Source organism: Gadus chalcogrammus, chromosome 8, assembly GCF_026213295.1.
Source record: "Gadus chalcogrammus isolate NIFS_2021 chromosome 8, NIFS_Gcha_1.0, whole genome shotgun sequence".
Classification (NCBI taxonomy): domain Eukaryota; kingdom Metazoa; phylum Chordata; class Actinopteri; order Gadiformes; family Gadidae; genus Gadus; species Gadus chalcogrammus.
In genome coordinates this window covers 6,868,944-6,888,873 of record NC_079419.1, presented here as the reverse complement: position 1 = coordinate 6,888,873, position 19,930 = coordinate 6,868,944, and the positions used below count along the sequence as shown (strand labels likewise).

Sequence of the window (19,930 nt, the reverse complement as noted above, 5' to 3'; positions counted from 1 at the left end):
GGCGGGGCCAAGCAGCCCTAGTGCGGGGCCAAGCAGCCCTGGGGCGGGGCCAAGCAGCCCTGGGGCGGGGCCAAGCAGCCCTGGGGCGGGGCCAAGCAGCCCTGGGGCGGGGCCAAGCCGCACTGGGCGGGGCCAAGCAGCCCTGGGGCGGGGCCAAGCAGCCCTGGGGCGGGGCCAAGCCGCCCTGGGGCGGGGCCAAGCCGCCCTGGGTCCATAACTCTACCTCACTACAGGCAGCATGGTGGTCCTCGGGAGAGGCTTTGTGGTTCAGTCCCACGGTGGAGCCGCAGCCCGTGGACATCTGGAGATGTGTTCTCAGTAGAGATCAAGGTCACCCGTTCACAGGCCACAGGCGTGCAGATACTGTTGATGGATACAGCAGACGGTGAAAGGCAGGGGCCCGGTCAGAACCCCATGCATGGTCTGATTAAAGGCCTTTAAAGGTGTACGTGCTGCTGGACACCTTGCAAACGTGTGTATCTATCTAAAAATGTATACGCACGTATCATATATATATATATATGTATATATATATATATTTATACGCTGCTGTACATCTTGCAAGCATGTGTCTACATCCAGAAATGTATATGTATATATAAATATATATTTGGATAAACAAAACGTTCACATCCCACTCAATACACCCACAAGAGGCTTGAGGCAGAGGCAGAATGATGTGTTCACCTTACATCTCCCAAAGTCAGGAGATCAGACATGCTGAAGTCACTTGCACAAATGGAAAGTTCCCAGTATAAAAATACAAGATATCTTCTCATGTGGCATTATAGCTTTTATATTTTTAAGATGCCTACATCTCTACACCACCAAGGACATGACTCATGTTCTACTTTCACAACTTCCTTTTACTTCACCTGTCCTGCGTGTCATGCTGCCGTCACGGCGGCCATCTTCCACGCTCAACCCTGGGAGGTATGGGACCTCTTCCTGCGTGCCTTCAGTGTTTCTGTTTTGATTAACGAATGACGTTTTCCCTTTCAGCCTTTCAGAGGGCTCATCCCTTTGGAGGGATGGAGGGGGGTCGTATAATGTCGGCCTTTGAAGCCCTTTGAGACTTTTTCCGCGGTGATTAATCGCTATAGGAATGCAATTGACTTGAGCTGTAATTCTGGCGCTGATCTTGGTGAGGACACAGTGTTCTGCTGGAACGCCAGCACCAAAGTTTCCTGATAAGCATAAAGGTTGTTGTAAGTGGTCTGGACAGAGCAAAGGACGTCAGAATTCAGGTTAGAAATAATTATAACAAATAATAGATCGTTGTTTTATTTATATATATATATGTATATATGGTGAATAGATTAACACTATACATGCAAAGGGGAGACTGTGATCTTTTTGATTGGGTAAGAACCTAGAAATAAGACAGAGATGTAACCTCACAATGGAAACATTGTGAGGTGATATGTGAGTGTAGCCCTACTATTAAAGGTGTTAAAGCAATGCATCAAGATAAGTTATATGAATAGAGGGAGTGGCAGGCGTTGAGAAGTCGCTTCACACTGCCTGAAAAACCGAAGAAGAAAAAAACACTTGAAATCAAGTCGAAGGAAAATGCCGAAAAAGTTAACCTCCAGTCTTTTAGTTTACTCTGCTGCTCTGCTGCCCTCTACTGGATAGATAACAGAACGATCGCGATAATCTAAGATCGCTCACGGATTATCCCACAAAATTGCATGCTGGCATTAAACGTCTAAATAAATGTGTATATGCCTATAAAAGACATCCTGTTTAAAAAAGAAACATCATAGCCATTGAATGAACTGGGACTTCCCGAGACTGAAAATAGACAATTCTATTTATTCTTGAAAATCGATGCAAACAGACCTCCTCCACTTACATAACTTCTCCATCTCCGTTGGCCATCTCCCAAAAAAGTATTGCCTGATGATCTAGCCGAGTATTATTTGGGGAACGGCTATCTCTTGTCGGAAAGCTCTCAGACGACGAAGCATAAATATGTGTGTGTGTGTGAGTGTGTGTGTGTGTGTGTGTGTGTGTGTGTGTGTGTGTGTGTGTGTGTGTGTGTGTGTGTGTGTGTGTGTGTGTGTGCGTGTGCGTGTGCGTGTGCGTGCGTGCGTGCGTGTACGTGTGCAGTGTGCACGCATGCGTGTCTGTGTGTAGGGGAGGTGGCGGGAGGGATCTGTGTGTATGTGTGTGTGTCTTTGAATTATTAATACAAGATGTTGGGTTGGTTTACAATATCATCTCTCGTACTTGTACATTTAGCACTGCCCATTATCTGACTGCTCGGGGATCAAACAACACTCACAGAGCAGAGGGGGTTGAAGACATGATGGAGATGTATGTGTTTCTGTCCTAAGGATCATTTTCTATCAACATGATACTTTATATTATATACAAAAAAGTTTAGAGAGTCAGGGAGTAGGCCTACAAATAGGCAACAGTACAATAGTAAGTCAGAAAACACAGGCCCTTCAAAACCAATTTCTTTACCGTTCAAAACAGTCATGACTCTACAAAGAACATAAGTAAATAAGTAAGTAAGTAATACTTTATTTATATAGCACCTTTCATAAAGGAATTGCAGCTCAAAGTCAACTTCCAACAGCAGTTCTTGCGTCTCGCATTTTTACAAAGCTAAATTTTTTGGACTGTCAATCTATAAATGTTACAAACAACAAACCGAGGCCATCAGACCACAGTGAAGCCCTTTCCCTTCAAGACCCCCCCCCCCCCCCCCCCAGTATAACGCCTCTCTAGATTTAATGAGGGTACCACAATAGCTCCTATAATTAATTAATTTGCTTGAAGTTCTTCAGTGTTGTGGCTGAGAAATCGCAGGCGTGTGTGTGTGCGCGTGTGTGTAGGGGGAGGGTGATAATGACAATAGAAGGGTGGGGCCTGTACAAGGGTTTGTGATTGGCTAATGGTAAGTACAATAATATTAATATTATATATTTATATTTAGCTCAATTAAGGCAATGGGGTGAGGATGGTCATATTAAAGATACCAAAGCATGGTCCTCTATAGAAAATGGATACCAGATATGGTAAAGATAGCAAAGGGGGTTGCAAATTATCCTATTTGACTATCAGGCATGAAACGATGTTACATTAACAAAGACACTTCGACAAGTTTGTAGATCAACTGAACATGACGGCTGGCTGCCAAGTGTTTTAATTCGATAAGCCATGCACACAATTCAAGAGTATCTCCATGTTGCAACAAATGGTTCGTGGTGTCCTGCGGTGCATGGCTCCAGTCTGCTATCCTATTTCCAGGACACCTGTAGGACCTAGAGCTTTGAACGGTTTATGAGATGCATTCGAGTCTCCATGGAGACTCGATATTTCTCCCGAAGACGATTTCTGTTTCAGATTATGTGTGTAAGTGATGGCTCATGGCGAATGCATTGTTGGTCACATCACATGCACAATGAAACAATGATATATCCTAAATTGTTAAAATTCGCTTAGAAATTGAGTTGGACCCAGTGGCGGCGCCAGGGGGGGGCTAGGGGGTGCTAGAGCACCCCCTAGATTGGCCATAGCACCCCCATAGCACCCCCAAGAAAATAATGGTTTATTTATTATTGTTATTTAATAACAGTTCTTAATGAAATGTATTGTGTGATAATAATATTTTAATCACAAAAGAAAATAACAGATTGAAATAAACAGATTGTTCACCTAGCACGACACAGACACGTTGCGTGCGTGAACGTGATTGTTCAATGAGTAGGCTATAGGCTAGTAACAGTAATCCTGGCGATCGGTCAATTTTAAGTCAAGCGTTCACAAAAATCACGAAAATGGATCGGCTCTTTTTGAAAGCATTTCTGACTCTTTGCCTGTTTAAATTAATTCTATCTGACATTCTAATCTGCCGTCTTTAGTTAGAAGTGTAGGCTATTGAATTTGGTATGTTTAGTTTAATTTGTCGCTCATGGTAGTGGTGACCTGGTAGTCATCTGGCGCAAACTTTAATCCACACACTGAAGTAAGTGAAGTATTTGGGATTACGTTATCTATAACATGCTGCATCCATTTTGACCGTCGGAGATGAACGCAGCTTTGTGCGCGTCCGTCAGAAGTAGCCTAATGACAATAATAATACGATCGATTTGAATGGTGCTTTTTATGTACCCCAAAGACCCGTTAGAGAGCAAACGTGTAAACATAGGCCTATGTGACGATATGGTGGGGAGGTGTTGTAGTAGAGAAAAATGCGACTCATATGCTATCACCCTAATTTCATAGCACCCTCAGTAAAACGCCGAGCACCCCCATAGCACCACCAGAAAAAAATCTCTGGCGCCGCCACTGGTTGGACCAGAACCAAATAATTCCAAAAGTTGCGTGGGGCGACCTCTGCAAGCTCATACACTGCCGGATAGGGTAGACGGATTGCAATTCACAAGTAGCCTCGACTGAGGCTCCCCCTATTAATTAATGCTGGGTATGACCCGTCTCACAGGCTGAATTACGCGTCCGCACGCGTGTGATGGCGACGCACGCACGCTGCGCACACAAACGCATGCCCACGAATACTTTGGCTTATGCTTAATAAACATGCCGCTTCAATTAATCAACTGGGTGCGAAGTGGCGAGAGGTCATCACGTTTCAAACAAGGATGTATTTCCAACAGCAAATCCAATCTGCCTCTGATTCACTTATTGCGCAAATTATCCCCACGCTCTGTTCTACTAATGAAAGCGACACATTCTGAGGCTGCACACCGGGGGTTAGTTCAGCCAAAGCCTACTATCGAGTTGTCACACCAAGAAGACTTTCGATGTTATTTTTGGTCCTAGTCCTGGAGAGGAGGGCGTAGGCCCCTAACGTCATTACAGGAGAGTTGCAGAGTTTGGTCTGAGTCAAGACTTGGTAGAAGTTGAGATTTCTTGGTCTAGGGCGCACTGACTTCCCCCCCTCAAGCCTACTTCGTCGTAAACGATGTCGACATAGCTTTATTTGTGTGATTTATTTATTTGTAGGCTATTTAAGGAATTACCCAACAGAAGATATGGACTGGAAATGGACCATTGTGACTTTTTTTCTCAAGTTTTATTTGACATCTGGGACTCCGTATGACTTGTTTCAGGGGTCAGCCTACACTGGAGTGGAAGACAGGCACAGAAATAGGTAAGATCAGTGATTTTTTTTCTCCAAAAAGGTTTGTAGTCCAGCATTTCCATGACCCGAAAACCTCCGAATCTGTCTCATTTTCTACAATTAGACTTATGTTGTAATAAAAAGGCTTTCAAGTGCTTTTGCATTAAAATGCGTATCTTGCTTTCTGAGCAGCCCAAACAGATGGGGTGTCTACTTTTAGACGGACTTTATCAGTCAGCATGACCAAACCGGTCTCTGTTTATCTTATTCGATAAGAGCCATCGAACAGCGGAACCCGAGCCATAGTGCACGTATACAGGAATTCAGTTTCACACACACATCATTCAACTACACACGATATCATGGCCCTGATACGAACGGTGTCTCTAATATAGGTGGTTCATCCGTCAGTGGAGTGAGAAGGGGGGTGTTTTCAGCGAATTCTGTCCAACCAAAAAACAAATCCCAGACTTTTTTTTCTACTCTCGCAGGAATTGGTGCGCGTACGTCGTGCACAAGAACGTGAGTTGCGCCGTCCGGGAGGGAGTGGAGAGCTTCGAGGAGCCCGTGGCTGCACCCTGTCCCCCCTATCAGCAGAACTGCGATCAACAAGTGACGTAAGCATCCCTGGACCAAAGATGGAAAGTCAATGAAGTTTTGTTTGATTGATCGTTATGTTTAGTGCCAGCAGGAGGTTTAGCATGCGGGAGCAGAGCCAGATCATCTAAACCTCACACACGTAATTGAAGGGTTTTGTTTTTTTAATAAGGCGATTGATCCTTTGAACAAAGTGGATTTTTTTGGTTGCATTAGATGTTACGTTCATAGCATCGTAATTAGAGGTTTGAGAGCACCCGTTGTTATGATTGCACGGTAACAATATGAATGCTGTTTCAAAATGGATTTCATTTTGACTGAGTGGATGGTTGATTGTTTGGGGAGTGAGATAAGTCAACAATGCCAGGAAGTAGTTATTGTAATCAGAGACTGGCTGTGGTTTAATTTAACTTTCACAATACATGAGAGTAGGGAACATAATGACGTTTTAGGTAAAGCAACAGCAATGTGTGATATTAGCGCTTATAACATCAGGGAAAAGGATTAAAAAACATTTATCTTGAGATGTTTCAGGGTGAGATCTTTGTACTCATTCTAGGATATTGCAACACACATGACTAGAGGCTGTCTTTTTGGATTCTCTGATGTATCTTTTCCATTAGTCAAGCCAGTGCTGGAGACAGTGTCATCTCAGATGAGAATTATGATTGGTTTAAAAAAAAATATCTTTCCAGATGTTACCAATGACATGAGTCCTGACTTCTCGGAAATTGAGTCAGCTTCTTTGTATCGGAAGGGAGGGTTGCCGCAATCGTAATTCCCTAGAAAAACTATGTTTACTAATTCTAAGCTCATGATCACACATGATTACCCTCATGTTGTCCCGTGTAACACATGTCTGACAAGGTTTCTTGTTTCCTCTGTCTAACTCTTTCAATATGCCCTTTTCTGACAGGTACAGAACTCAATTTCGGCCAATGTACAAGATCGCCTTCAAGATAGTCACACGGTTGGAGTGGAAATGCTGTCCTGGATATCAGGGTCAGGACTGCAAAGATTTGAAACCAACTCTCAACCATCAAACAGTACCACGAGGATCCCAGCCCTTCTACTCTCCAAATCCTGGACATACCACCAGACATGCACAAAGTAAGAAGAAAGACATTGTGAAATGTTGGTTAATTGCGACATACTTTTTGTCTGTCGCAATTTGTTGGACACATCGGAACAAAGATGATGTGGAAAGATATTTGATCACAATATCAAGGAGGAATTTCACATAATATCGGCAGAATATATTTCTGAATTGAAAATACCAACGTTCCACCCAAGGTTCATCATATGCAAAGTGCATACCGCGTCTTTATGATGAATCTATTTTTTAATTGAATCCCAGATTAATCATCTGGCCTAGACACACAAATTCTCCTTTTGTGACATTAAAAAAGTTCTGCTTTATTACCACTACACTCCATGTGTTGCTTTTCCCCAAAATACCAAAAGTCGAACCCCTCCGGTTGTACTCTTGTCGCCCCAGGGCCAGAGCGGAGGGAGACGGGCCACCACGAGGCCAGGCACGGCCCAGGCCCCGACAAGGTGCGCCACCTGGAGGGGGAGGTGAAGCGCCTCTCGCAGGTGGTGGTCGACCTCCAGACGGCGCTGAGCGGCCTGACGGACAACCTGCGCACGGACATCCAGGAGGACACCAACAAGATGCTGGTGACCCTGCTCAACAACCTGCGGCCGCCGGGCAGCGTGGCGCCGGGGGCCGGCCGCGAGGATGAGAACCCGGTGGGGCTGGACGGTCACCAGGCCACCAGGGGAGAGGGCGCCATCGGAGACAGAGGCATCGAGAACATCATCGCCCGGCTGGACGACATGACCCACACCATGCAGAGCAAAGACGACGCCTTGGAGGAGCTCCGCGGGCTGGTGACGAGCCAGGAGAGCCAGATCCAGCTGCTCATGGACGCCGCGCAGTCTCAGGCGCCACCGCCCGGCGTGCTGGAGGGCGGCGTTGGCGGCGGCGGCGACGTGTCGGTGCCCGATCTGGCGATCCTCCAGACCTACGTCGAAGGCAAGATGGGGCAGATGAGGAAGGAGGTGGATCTGAACCTGGAGGAGCAGCTGGGAAGGCAGCAGAGCTCCTGCAACGACAAGATCCAGAGCCTGCAGGCCATCTGCGAGGAGGGCCAGGACCAGACTCTGAGCCGCCTCACCAGGCTGATCGACTCAAAGGACGCCGAGCTGAGGAAGGAGATCCACGCGCTGCGCTTCGACATGGTGGCGGCGGACGGACCCGTGCGCCACCTGCGCCAGACCCTGCCGCCCAAACAGGAGCCGGACGGCACCGACCACAAAGAGCTGTGGAAGGAGATCAGCCGGGTGGCCGAGGCCAACATCATCCTGAACGGGCGCATGGACAACGAGCTGGCCTTCCTGTCCGAATCGCGACCGGAGGAAGAGTACGGCCAAGTCATCGAGGAGTTGGAGGCGCGCCTGAACATAACGCAACGGAACGCAGAGACGCACTGCTTCTACATCGAAGAGAAGCTGAGCCGTGCGATGGAAGACCAAGCCAATGAGCTCCGGCAGCTCCTGGACGAGCGTCTCAACACTATGGAGGACCAGTTCACGGGCATGTTGGTTGAGATGAGCAACAGCTCCGGACTGTTTGGGGACGACGGCGTGGACGCTAACCAGGGGGAGACCAACGGCAACAAGTCCCCCGCCAAAGGCCCGGTTGTGGCCTTCGGACGCCGCGGCTCTGACGATGTGGTCGGTGCTGGACGGCCATCTCCCGCAACGGCCAGTCTGGATCCCATTTTGAAAGACTTGGGTCGCTGTAAGAAAGAGTTGGAAATTCTCCACACCGACGTCGGCACAAATTCGGAACAACTCCGGAACCTGGAGGAGATCGTAGAGAGGGTGTCAGCGGGTCACCTGAAGAGTGTCAACACGATGGACGGCTTCCAGAAGGGGTTGGTCAACATCCAGAACAACGTGATCGCCCTGGCCAGCAGTGTCAAAGGCGTGGGCGACTCGATGAGAATACACAACCACGAGCTCCACAGAATCAACTCTACGTGCTGCCACGCAGGGCACAGCGGCCTGGGCACCCCTACAGGGTCAGGTCCCGGGGCAGAAAGAGCCCATTATCAGCAGATGGAAGGGCTCCGGAACAGGCTTGATACACTCAATAACCGCATGTCATTGGAACTGGGTCGTTGCAAAGACAACACCCAAACCGTGGCGCACACCATTTCGACCGTCGACGGTCGTTTGACCAGACTGGAAAAGGTGTGCGAAAGGCAGGCCGTGGCTTCCAGTAACCCCATCCAAATCAGGGATGGCATTGAGAGGAAGATTGCCAGTCTCCAGGGCTCAGTCCAGAGGACCAATGCCACGGTTGGGTCCCACACTGGGGACATCCATTCTCTGCGGAACTCCCTGCAGAGTGTGCAGGTACAGCTCTCTGCATTGGCCAAGCACGTGCTAAAGGACGTGAATGAAAAACAGCCAGGTGAGTCACACACCTTAGATATACACACAGATATATACCTTATTAGTCTAAAACTCACATCGATAATATATATTGGTTTGTACTGGATGATCTGTAGTCGCAGGGCCGTCGGGTTCGAGGGGCCAGGGGACCCAATTTCATTCAGTAATGAAATACAGACCGCAACACATTCCATGCAGAGTGTTTAGTTGCTGTTTGTCCTTATTTTCTAATGTCATTGGCAAGTCTGATCTGTAATACTTTAAACAAGTCGATTAAGAGATGAGACAATGGCGCCGAGAAAACAATGGCCTTAGGGGCTTCTCTTTTGAACATCCTGTGTCCGGGAATTATTTACACACACACACATCTGCGCAACCAGTGACTCTGCTTGCGTCATGAAATCAACACCGTGTGACAAAGTGTTGCCCCATAATGTGGCAGGGAATGCATTAGTATTCGAGGTCAATGCTCTGAGGACTTTGAGGTGCTTAGGTGTGTGTGTTGTGCTTGTTTATCTGGTGTTGATTGTAGTGGTGTTGATGTTGTGGGGATGGGGGTGGGTGAGAAAGGGGGAGGGAGGGGGGGGGGAGAGAGATGCTCTCCGACATATGGCTGCGGAGTATCTCCAGCGGTGGTGGAACGCTGTGCATCTCAATGGGCCACTCACACTCAGTCGCCCCCGGCCACGTCATTTAGAATTCAAAGACACTGCAGGGACCTGAGATGGAGTCGCCCCTTGCCTGCCCGGGTCGGATCATTATTCTCCATTAGGGTTTGAAGTGTGACGTTCAAGGGAAGGATTGTCTCCGGCGAAGAGGGGAAGCTTAGAGACGTCTCGTGCGGTATGTCTCTTCTCGGCTCTCCTGGCGCCGCTCATTTGACTTGTTGCTGTTTCTCTGCCTCCTGGCCAGCACTGTGCACTAGCCTACGCAGCCATAGGAGAGTGTCGGCGTTCGAGTGTTTTTGCACATTATGCAGCCTGATAGGGTGTAGCACTTTTCCGTACATGACAAGGAAATGTGTTGCCACTCAAAACAGAATATTTTATCAACCGCACTCGAGTTGACGTGTAAATGCACACAAACACACGCACATGCCTACGATCACGTACTCACTCTTTTAAATAGCTCCACACGCGCACACACCCACATGCAGTCACACCCACAAACACGCACTTGCACACACAAGCAGGCACGAATGCACACGCACACACACGCAAGCCAGCGAACACGCACACACACATTCACGCACAAACACGCAAACCCACGAATACACACACGCGCGCGCGCGCACACACACACACACACACACACACACACACACACACACACACACACACACACACACACACACACACACACACACACACACACACACACACACACACACACACACACACACACACGCCTTCCCAGCCAGCCAGGCTTGGGAGCGTGCATGCAGCCGACCCCCTGAGATTCCCACAGGGTGACCTAAGCCTGGCGCAGGGAGTCTGCTGCTCATTAGAGACCCTGACTCACCATTGCTGGAGCCTCTCCGTGACGGAGGGGAGAGAGGGGAGCAACCAGGGCTCCACACCCAGGACCAGATGCTGCTTTTACCGCTGATGTCATGAGCGAAAGGGGCCCCCCCATTCCAGCCCTGGTGCCTCCCTTTTCTGTCGAATCACAAGGGGCACACCGTCCAAAAAAAGGGGGGGAAAAGACAATAACAAAGAAACAGACTTTGGGTGTGCTAGTCTGGGACCGCAGGGGTGGAGGGATGGGTGGAGAAGTGTTATCTGCTCCATCCATCGTCGGGGTGTTCTGGGTGCATGATGGTGCAAAGTTTGGAAACGTGAGAGGAAAGTGTGGGGCGACTTGTGTTAACTTGGTAGACCAAGTATGGAGGTTGGAGTGTTGCTTGTTTTTGAAAAAGGGGAATATTTGATTTTATTACCTTAAATGGTGCTTTGGAGAAAAGCAAACAAGAGCAACCGATAAAGTACAGAAAATAAAGGCCTAGCTAGATTGCGAGTAGTGACCGGGGAGGTTTTCATATCCCTTCCTGAATACATTCGTCATTTGAAAGAAATCCCAGGTTCCAAACCATTTCAGTTTTCCTCCTTATCTATTACCCCCTATTTGCTTTACTAGACTGCCGGAGCTGGTAACAACTAGCACAGAGATGGCTTGCACAATGAAGCCACAAAAAGAGAAGGATGGATCATTTTCATTATTTTAGGAAAGTATCTGAAATGATTTAGGCTAAACTTGGGAAAGACTGTGATCAGTGTCCCAGATGTAGGGGTGTCAGCAAGGGCAAAATCTTTTCCGAAAAATGTCGGAACTTACGCTCCATTACTCGACTTCTGAGACTACGCGGGAACCCCTGAGGTGACTGCGTAACAGATGAAGTGTTGTAATAAAATCACAGGGAACCATCTTCTTGCGCAATCGCCAGAGCCCTCGCTCGATTGCGATTGGCGAGCGAGGATTTGCTAAAGCTCTCCGTTGCAAATGGCCAGCCCCAAAAGACCCAAAGGCAGCTGCTGCAATCAGCGCTGAAAGAGGTTCTGCTGCCCAGCCCTGAACATCCTCCCCCCCGCCCCCACCACCGCTGGACTGCCAAACGGAAGAGAGAGGTTAATATCAAGGTTCTGTTTCCACACACAATGAAAAGCATCCGTTTTTTTTCGGAAAGTCTGGAGCGGGATTTTGGGTGTGTGTGGTCCTGTGTAATAACATAATTTATTGACAATGCCGTCTGGTGGCTCCACAAATTTGACCTTTCCCCCCGAGGGGTTATTACCTCACGCCTTCCTTTTTATGGTGGGGGTCCCCACCCTTTCCCCTCCCAACCTTCTCACCCTTTTTTTTTCCCCCACTCTTCCTCTCGCCTCCTCCCTTCCCACCCCTCTGTGCCCGCTGAGATCTTTACTCTCTCCCCCAGAAATGTCAGACGGCCACGCCACTTATTTTCTCCTGCCTCGCCCTGGAAGCATTCACACACAGGGAGCCCTTCAAAACAATAGAGAAGAAGAACAAAACACACACACACACATACAAACAACAGAGAGAAATACCTGCGGTTGATTCAGGGGCAAGGGGAGTGGGGGTGGGATAAGACAAGCTTGTTTGGATTTCATGGATCACTTCCTCTTCCCACCATTGATCTTGTGGATCTTGGGGCAGGGGCTGAGGTGGTGGCCGGCTCCAGCGAGCAGAAAAAATACCACACGGGGCAGCATCAAAAGCAGCCTAGTGAGGTTGGAGGTGGGAGGGATTGGTGGAGAGACCACCTTTGCGAGTGTACCGAGAGTTGCTTCAACGGGAGAATGATATTTACTGTACACGACTCTCCCCTTGTTAACAGAGGTTCGGTTGTTGTTGAATCCCCGGAGGTGAACTGTTTCCACTCGGTCTGACAGCCCTGGGGTTCTGAGAAACTCGGAGTCCATCTGGAAATATTCGGAAGAGAATGGACTTGGACACACACACTCACACACACACACACACACACACACACACACACACACACACACACACACACACACACACACACACACACACACACACACACACACACACACACACACACACACACACACACACACACGTCTGCATGTGCACATACGTCAGACAAACGTCTCTCTCACAGACACACGCACACACAAATGCAGAAGAAATCCCTCAGGTGCATCTCTCACCGACTACAATCCTCTACCCTCCCGTCATTAATATCACTGCGCATAGATTGCGGTCATAAAGATGTGTGTGTGTACGTGTGTTGGTTCAAGCTCCCCTGATGTGTGCCGGGAGAATTAGATGAGTAACATGCATGCCGGAGACGTCTGTGAATGTGTGTTCATGCATCATCGTACGCAACACACACACATACACCCACACCCACCCACCCACCCAGCCTCCCACCCACCACTGCCTTCCACACACACACACACACACACACACACACACACACACACACACACACACACACACACACACACACACACACACACACACACACACACACACACACACACACACACACACACACATTCACACGGACACGCACTGCCCCAGTCTTCGTCTGGTGAATCAGTCCATTGCCGCGACAACGGCTAGGCCATAGTGCGGGCATGCTAATAGGGGTGTGGGGACCGCTACAGGCACACAGGGTGCTGGTTAAAGGTAAGGTAATTTGATGTGTACAACTTTTTATACATTACACCAAATGAAAGCGCCGGAGCCCCCCTATTATACCCCTGGTATCTGTGGGTCGGTGGGTGTGAGTGTGAGGGTGCGGAAATATGCTTTCGCTTTCGTGGTGTGTTTGCATGTGTGTTTTGCGTGTGTTTGTGTGTATGTGTGTTTGTGTTTGTTTGAATATGTGCTTTGTGTGCGTGTGTTTGCATTTGTGTGTCCGTGTATTTGTGTGTGTGAGTGTGTGTGTGTTGGTGTGTTTGCATTTGTGTGGGTATGTGCATGTATGTGCCTGTGTGTGTGTGTGTGTGTGTGTGTGTGTGTGTGTGTGTGTGTGTGTGTGTGTGTGTGTGTGTTTTGCGGTTGTACCCGTAGTGATTCGGAGCCCTAGCGCTCATGGGAAATATGCACTCTGTCAGCCAGCAGCCCTGAAGGAGTCGAGGAGAGGAAATGAGGGAGAGATTTGTGATTATCCGAGTACAACGGGATTACATGCTTTAATTCGCCCTCTCCTATCTTTTTATTGCGAGTGGGCTTTGGAGAGTGGTCTGTGGTTCTCGTATGACAGGGGCCGGAGGAACGCGATCGTCTGACGCAGGCTGGCGACGCGCAGGTGGATAAATAGAGAGGTTTATAGTGAGTCAAGGATGTTAACTTGTGACCGTCACTGACATCCGATGTTTCAAATCACATGCAGCTGTTGACCTGACATGTGCGTCTGTGTGTGTGTGTGTGTGTGTGTGTGTGTGTGTGTGTGTGTGTGTGTGTGTGTGTGTGTGTGTGTGTGTGTGTGTGTGTGTGTGTGTGTCTTTTTGTGTTCGGGACAGTAATGTTATTTGTTACCTACACCACAAGAACCAAATCTCAATGTCTCTACTCGAGTGCAGAGAGATTGTGTGTGTGTGTGTGTGTGTGGGTGTGGGTGTGGGTGTGGGTGTGGGTGTGTGTGTGTGTGTGTGTGTGTGTGTGTGTGTGTGTGTGTGTGTGTGTGTGTGTGTGTAGCTCTACTTTACACCAACATCGTATTTGCACACCATCCTCATTTCCCAGCTTTCGTACGCATTACGAAACGTAAACGTCTCTTTTCCCGACAAGTTATAATGTCAACAGTGAAAACCAAACGCAACAACACAAAATCGTTGAATCACAGTGTAATTTGGCTCAATAGCAGCAAGCCATTAGGACAGCCACGAGGGACGGTGGAGATATTGGTGTTGTGGGGAAACAAGAGCGATTTATGAGGACTCGTACATATTGTGCAGTTGCTGTGTTTGGCGTGGGCCAACATTATACGTTATGCTGCAAAATATTTGGTGGGATGCCTAATAGAAAGGGGAGGGGGGGGGGGGGGGGGGGGGGGGGGGGGTTTCAGGGCATACTGCCAAATGTTGACCTCAAACTGAACATCCCCTTCAGCCCGGCTCCCAGGAGGGTAGAGGGCGCCATGCGTTGTGTACTGTCTCACACAGACGGGCTGGTGATCCCACCACACGTTGAACTTAGTAGAAACTACGATTCCTCTTCATCCGACTCATCACCCCTCTCTGCCCCCCCCCTCCCACCCCCCCCCCCCCCCCCCCCCCCCCCCCCCCCCCCCCCCCCCCCCCCCCCCCCCCCCCCCCCCCCCCCCCCCCCCCCCCCCCCCCCCCCCCCCCCCCCCCCCCTCCCACCCTCAAGGAACGACCCTGAACGCCGAGACCCCTGGTTCTCCTGCTCCACCCAAGCGCGTCCCCCACATCCACATTCCCTTCATCCCAAACCCCCGGCAGTCGCCCCCCAGCGTGGCTCTGCCCAACACGCACCACCAGGCCAGGACCCCGCACGGACCCCCACTCAGGCCCTCAAGCAACGCCAAGCCCTCAAGCCCCCAGCAGCCCCCAAAAAGACCGGTGTTGGAGACCGGGGAGGCCGGACCCCCGGGCTTCCCGCGCAGGATGACCGTGAGGAGGGGTGTGGAGGACGAGGCCCCCCTGCCCTTGCAGGGCTTCGCCGGAGCTCCAGGTCTGTGTGTGGTTGGTTGAATCAAAACCTAGGTTTAAAGAGGGACTTCATGCTGTTTGCTGCCACCTACAGGTGGCAAATAGATGTCCACGTTTGGAAAGAGGTCAGATAACAGAACTATGAAGAAAAAAAGAAAGGAAAAAGTTGTTCCAATATATTCCCTTTTCTTTACTATTCATTAGATAAAAAAAGTAATTCAAATCGGTAATTTCGAAGACATCCGTGTCGTTCTCTTTGGCGACGCCGATCACGCAAGTGACAATTTAAGTGTGTTTTTCGGTCCTCACTTCCACGGCTTCCTAGAGATCCAGACAGTGTGACGTCAAGTCAGTTGGCAGTTGGAAACGCTAAAAGAAACATTTAAAAACTGTATCTCGCTTCACGCTCTGTAACCCCGTCCAACCTCTCTGGCGGAACCACCACTGCTGGGTGATGGAAACGTGGCACTAACCACATGTCCATAAGCTCAGTCCCCATCCTGTTGCCTTGTGTAGTCATGTGACGTTTATTTGCATAAAAATCTTTTCAGACTATTACTTTAATTAAAAAACGTGTTTTTCCCATGAAAAGGAAGCAGAACTTGACAGCATCCTTTGGTTGATGGATAACATTGCTCAGAAAGCCGTGATCGCAATCATAGTAATTAGTATTTAGTCATAGCAGTGTAGTGCAACAAATCGTGCAATTCAAAACGGAGCACCAAAAAACACCATGACTTGTTTTGATGCAACTCTTTCTCACCTCGTCTCAGTCTCTGTAGCCGACACCCGACCACACGACACGGCTCGCCCACGTTAACCATGAGTATGCATCCTAGATTGTTGTCTAACTTTTTAGTTTGTAAACCCTGTGTTGAGAACCACCCTCTGGTGTTTAGTAGTTTGAGTTGTTTTTCCCTGAAATGAAACAGCATGGCCTTTTGCTTTCTGACGTACAACACTCCTTCTCAGCATGCGCGTCTGCGGTGGCTTGAATATTTCCTTATCATGGTGACGGTATTATAACCAAAAAAGAAGCAAACAAAAAAAGTTCAGACAAGAAAAACTCACAAAACTGGGCAGCTGCTCAGTACTGAGAACCGAGAGAGTTAACATAACTGCAGCAACAGCGGCCATCAGAGCCAAGCCATCTCTGATGGTGATAGGCAAGCGAGGCGTCCCGATTGGTTAGACTGCGTTAGAGCAGTGTGTTTAAATGTCTTTTCTCACCTCTCGTCTGAAAAGCTTCAGCTACTGCTGTGCTCTCTTAGCGATGTTCCAGTCCGGGCAACTGTGCAAAACTATTTTTACGTGTGTGAAGTCGACTGATATTTTACTGCCAAAGCCAGTTTCATCATAATCACTAATCGTCAAGTATTTTTCTGCTTCATTTATTCAATAGTTTTTTTTGCTGGTGTTTTGCAGGCCATCTTCCAGTGATGCCTGTGTCCCTCAAGTCTCACCTCAGTCCAGGTAAGAATGTTATTATAAATAAAAGTATGAAATAAGTGGTGCTTGTTCATTTATTCTTACTCACTGCCAGATGAGAGTTCCCAGAAGACGTCTCATTTTAGGAAGAGGAAATATTCTAGCTATTTCACTTTGTTTTATATGCGACTGAGCACATAACATATTTATGCAGCTTAAGATGCATACACTTAAAATACAATGAACCGAGCTGATCCTGTGTCCCATTTCATTCACAGCTCTGGCAATAGTCAACACCTCAAACAAATCATATGCAGCTTCATGGCACCTGCCAGCAAAATGTAATCAATGAAATGTGGATTTGCAATGCAAATATCTCACCAGCCATCCCTGTGAGCGAGACTGGTTTAAAAATAAACATGCAACCCCTTTGTTGTCACCTTGCCTAGAGTGCTGCTATCATTTTAGCGTGCAAAGTATAATATGTGAGTCCACACAGTTTCATTTTTGTCTTACCTTTCTTCAGTTCCTGTTGCAGCAGAGATCCCCTGGAACAGAGCTCCGACAGTCCAGTCCGCAGGTGAAACCCCCTCCTCCTCGTTCCTGCTCTGGATGTAGACCATGTCAGCCATTGGAGACTAATTAACATTGAAACGCAATGTATTTAATTGGCTTCTTTCTTAAGATTATGCATTTGGCATGATGCCCTGCGACTCTTTTTCTTATGCCCTCCAGTTGAAAATCTGTATACCACAGGATCTGGAGCCAAATTTACATAAAAAAGAAAGATATTACCAAACTGCAACCATTTATTTTTGTCATTCAACGCTGTGTTGTGTAAGAACTTCAAACATATGGTTGGTAATGTATACGTCCTTCTAAAAAACGTTCTTTCCCCATTAGCGGGAAACCAAAAACTACACTCTAAAAGACAAGCTGTTACTTTGCCTCTACCTGTGACGGGAATTTTAATCGTTTATCGATTTAATCATTCATTGAAAACTGTGGCGTTCTTCCTGACAACCTAAACGCCTACTAGCATTTCAATGACTGACGTGTCTCACCTTACTTCCATTCGATTCCTCCTGCACCATGCAGTACTGGCAGACCCCAGCTCTACAGTGGAGCCAGTCTCCTTCTCCGTGGGCCTCACTCAGCAGTACTACTCCCTTGGAAGAACTGGCCCCATCCGCTTCAACGAAGTGCTGGTCAATGACGGTGGACACTACAGCACCAGCACAGGTAAAACAGCACTGTTGAGCTGCAAGGGGGGGGGGGGGGGGGGTAAACATTTGTCAGTGGCCTGTCTGCATGTGCACTGCAACCTCTGCACTTCTTCGTGACACATCCATGAGTTCAGTACAAGCTCAACTAATAAAAGGAAATTCATGCAGTACAATTGCCGTTTTGACACTGTATGTGACCCTTTTTAATCTGTGCGCATGAAGTCCAGATTTGAACCAGGATCAATCCAAAGCCAATCCATTATGTTTCATGCTTTGGTTTTCCTTTTTAAATCCACCCGGACACCATACAACTCACCTCTCCTCCCTCCCATCATCCACCACCCGTCCCCTAAGGAATGTTCACCGCACCGATGGACGGGCGCTATCTGGTGTCGGGCGTGCTGACGGCCGGGGCAGGGGAACCCCTGGTGGCGACGCTGTCCGTTAACGACCGCAGCGTCCAGAAGCTGCAGAGTGCTGTTCCCGCGCTACTGGGGACGAGGGAGGTTAGCGGTTGCGGCAGCTGCGGAGGCCCCGTGTCGTTCAGCCTCGTCCTGTCTCTGAAGAAGGGCCACAGTGTGGGCTTGATGCAGACCGCCGGCAAGCTGGCCTCGTCCGACCTGGTGGCACGCTCCACGTATAGCGGCGTCTTCCTCTACACGCCGCAGAGCAGGAGCTAACAGGGCGGCGTGGGGGAGGTAAAGACGACGGTGCCATAAAACACAAAGGGGCTGTTTTTTGTTTTGTTTTCCAGCCCAGGCAGACTGTGGGATGTAGAAGAGACGTATTGAATGCTTTATCGACTGGTTTGCTGTCGGGCCTACCCACTCTGAGCGAAGCCAAGTAGCCTACCTGACATGGAAGTTCACATTGTGGTTCTAGGTTGGGATAAGGGTGCACACATATGTTTTCAAGTTGTTTTTCCCAAAGAATCTTTTATGATATCAAAAACGAGAAGCTTTTTTGTAGCTAATATATTTCTGTATTATTCAACATTTTTGTACCTACTTTGTAACTTCAAAATGAATTATGTATAAACGTTTGTAAATGAAAGCTGATTATGTTTTATACAAATGCACCTAAGTCACTTATTCAGCCAGTTAATACTTAAATCTAAAACAGATTAAAACATATCATCCTTATCAATTTATCTTCCTTTTGTTATCTATTCTCAAAAATGATTAATGATCAATAAAAGTTATGTCGCACTGAATGAATTAAACAACCGAGCAGTCAAACGGGTCCATATTTAGAGAACACTATCAGAGGCTGTATTGAAGGTGGAAAATCTTCAATACGGTCACCCATTTCTTGCCCTGAAAAGGCAGAAGCCGTTTAAGGTGACATAAAAACTACTGTGAGTGTGATCAGCAATTACAAACCGTTTTGCTAGTCCACTGGGTAGGCTGGTAGACTTATATCTATCCAGCACACATCTAGGTGGACACGACCACTTGTGATGTCAGAAGACGCAGATTTCAAAATGGCATACAACGGCTTATCGCACTTGGTGGTATATGTCACCTTTAAGTGAATATTGACCATGATGGCAGCCATTTAACCTTTTCCCTCTTTGCCCGAGCCCGGAGGGAAAGAACTATAAAATAACATGCCCGCACACTAATCTGGTTAGAAACTTTATTTTAACACAAACATGACCACAAGCAAATCTTAGTTAGCTTCAAGAAGGCCGATATTTATATCTTTTCACTCACAACTTTGCTCTGTAAACATTTTTTTCAACACTTATTTTATTACAAATCAATACAGAATATACACTTTAGGTATTTACATTTGCCGGACGTAATCAAATAGCAGGAAATACCTCCAAACAGAAAGAAGCAATAAACTGTCTAATCGATTCCCACAAAAAGATGACATATCAGAAAAGAAATGCGAGATAAAAAACAGAAGGCATCAAAGACAAGAGGCAAATATAGATTTCAGCATAT

The 19,930-nt window shown here is 47.9% G+C and overlaps 1 protein-coding gene across 1 annotated transcript; it reads left to right on the top strand.

Moving 5' to 3' along the window:
- Positions 1 to 4,598: 4,598 nt before the first annotated feature.
- Positions 4,599 to 19,610, top strand: emilin2a (elastin microfibril interfacer 2a). Its single transcript, XM_056596526.1, has 9 exons — positions 4,599 to 5,128; positions 5,590 to 5,715; positions 6,612 to 6,805; positions 7,194 to 9,179; positions 15,023 to 15,346; positions 16,750 to 16,797; positions 17,279 to 17,332; positions 17,851 to 17,994; positions 18,333 to 19,610. The coding sequence occupies exons 1-9, from the start codon at positions 5,010 to 5,012 to the stop codon at positions 18,656 to 18,658; spliced, it is 3,321 nt and encodes a 1,106-aa protein (XP_056452501.1). The 5' UTR covers positions 4,599 to 5,009; the 3' UTR covers positions 18,659 to 19,610.
- The last annotated feature ends 320 nt before the right edge of the window (positions 19,611 to 19,930 follow it).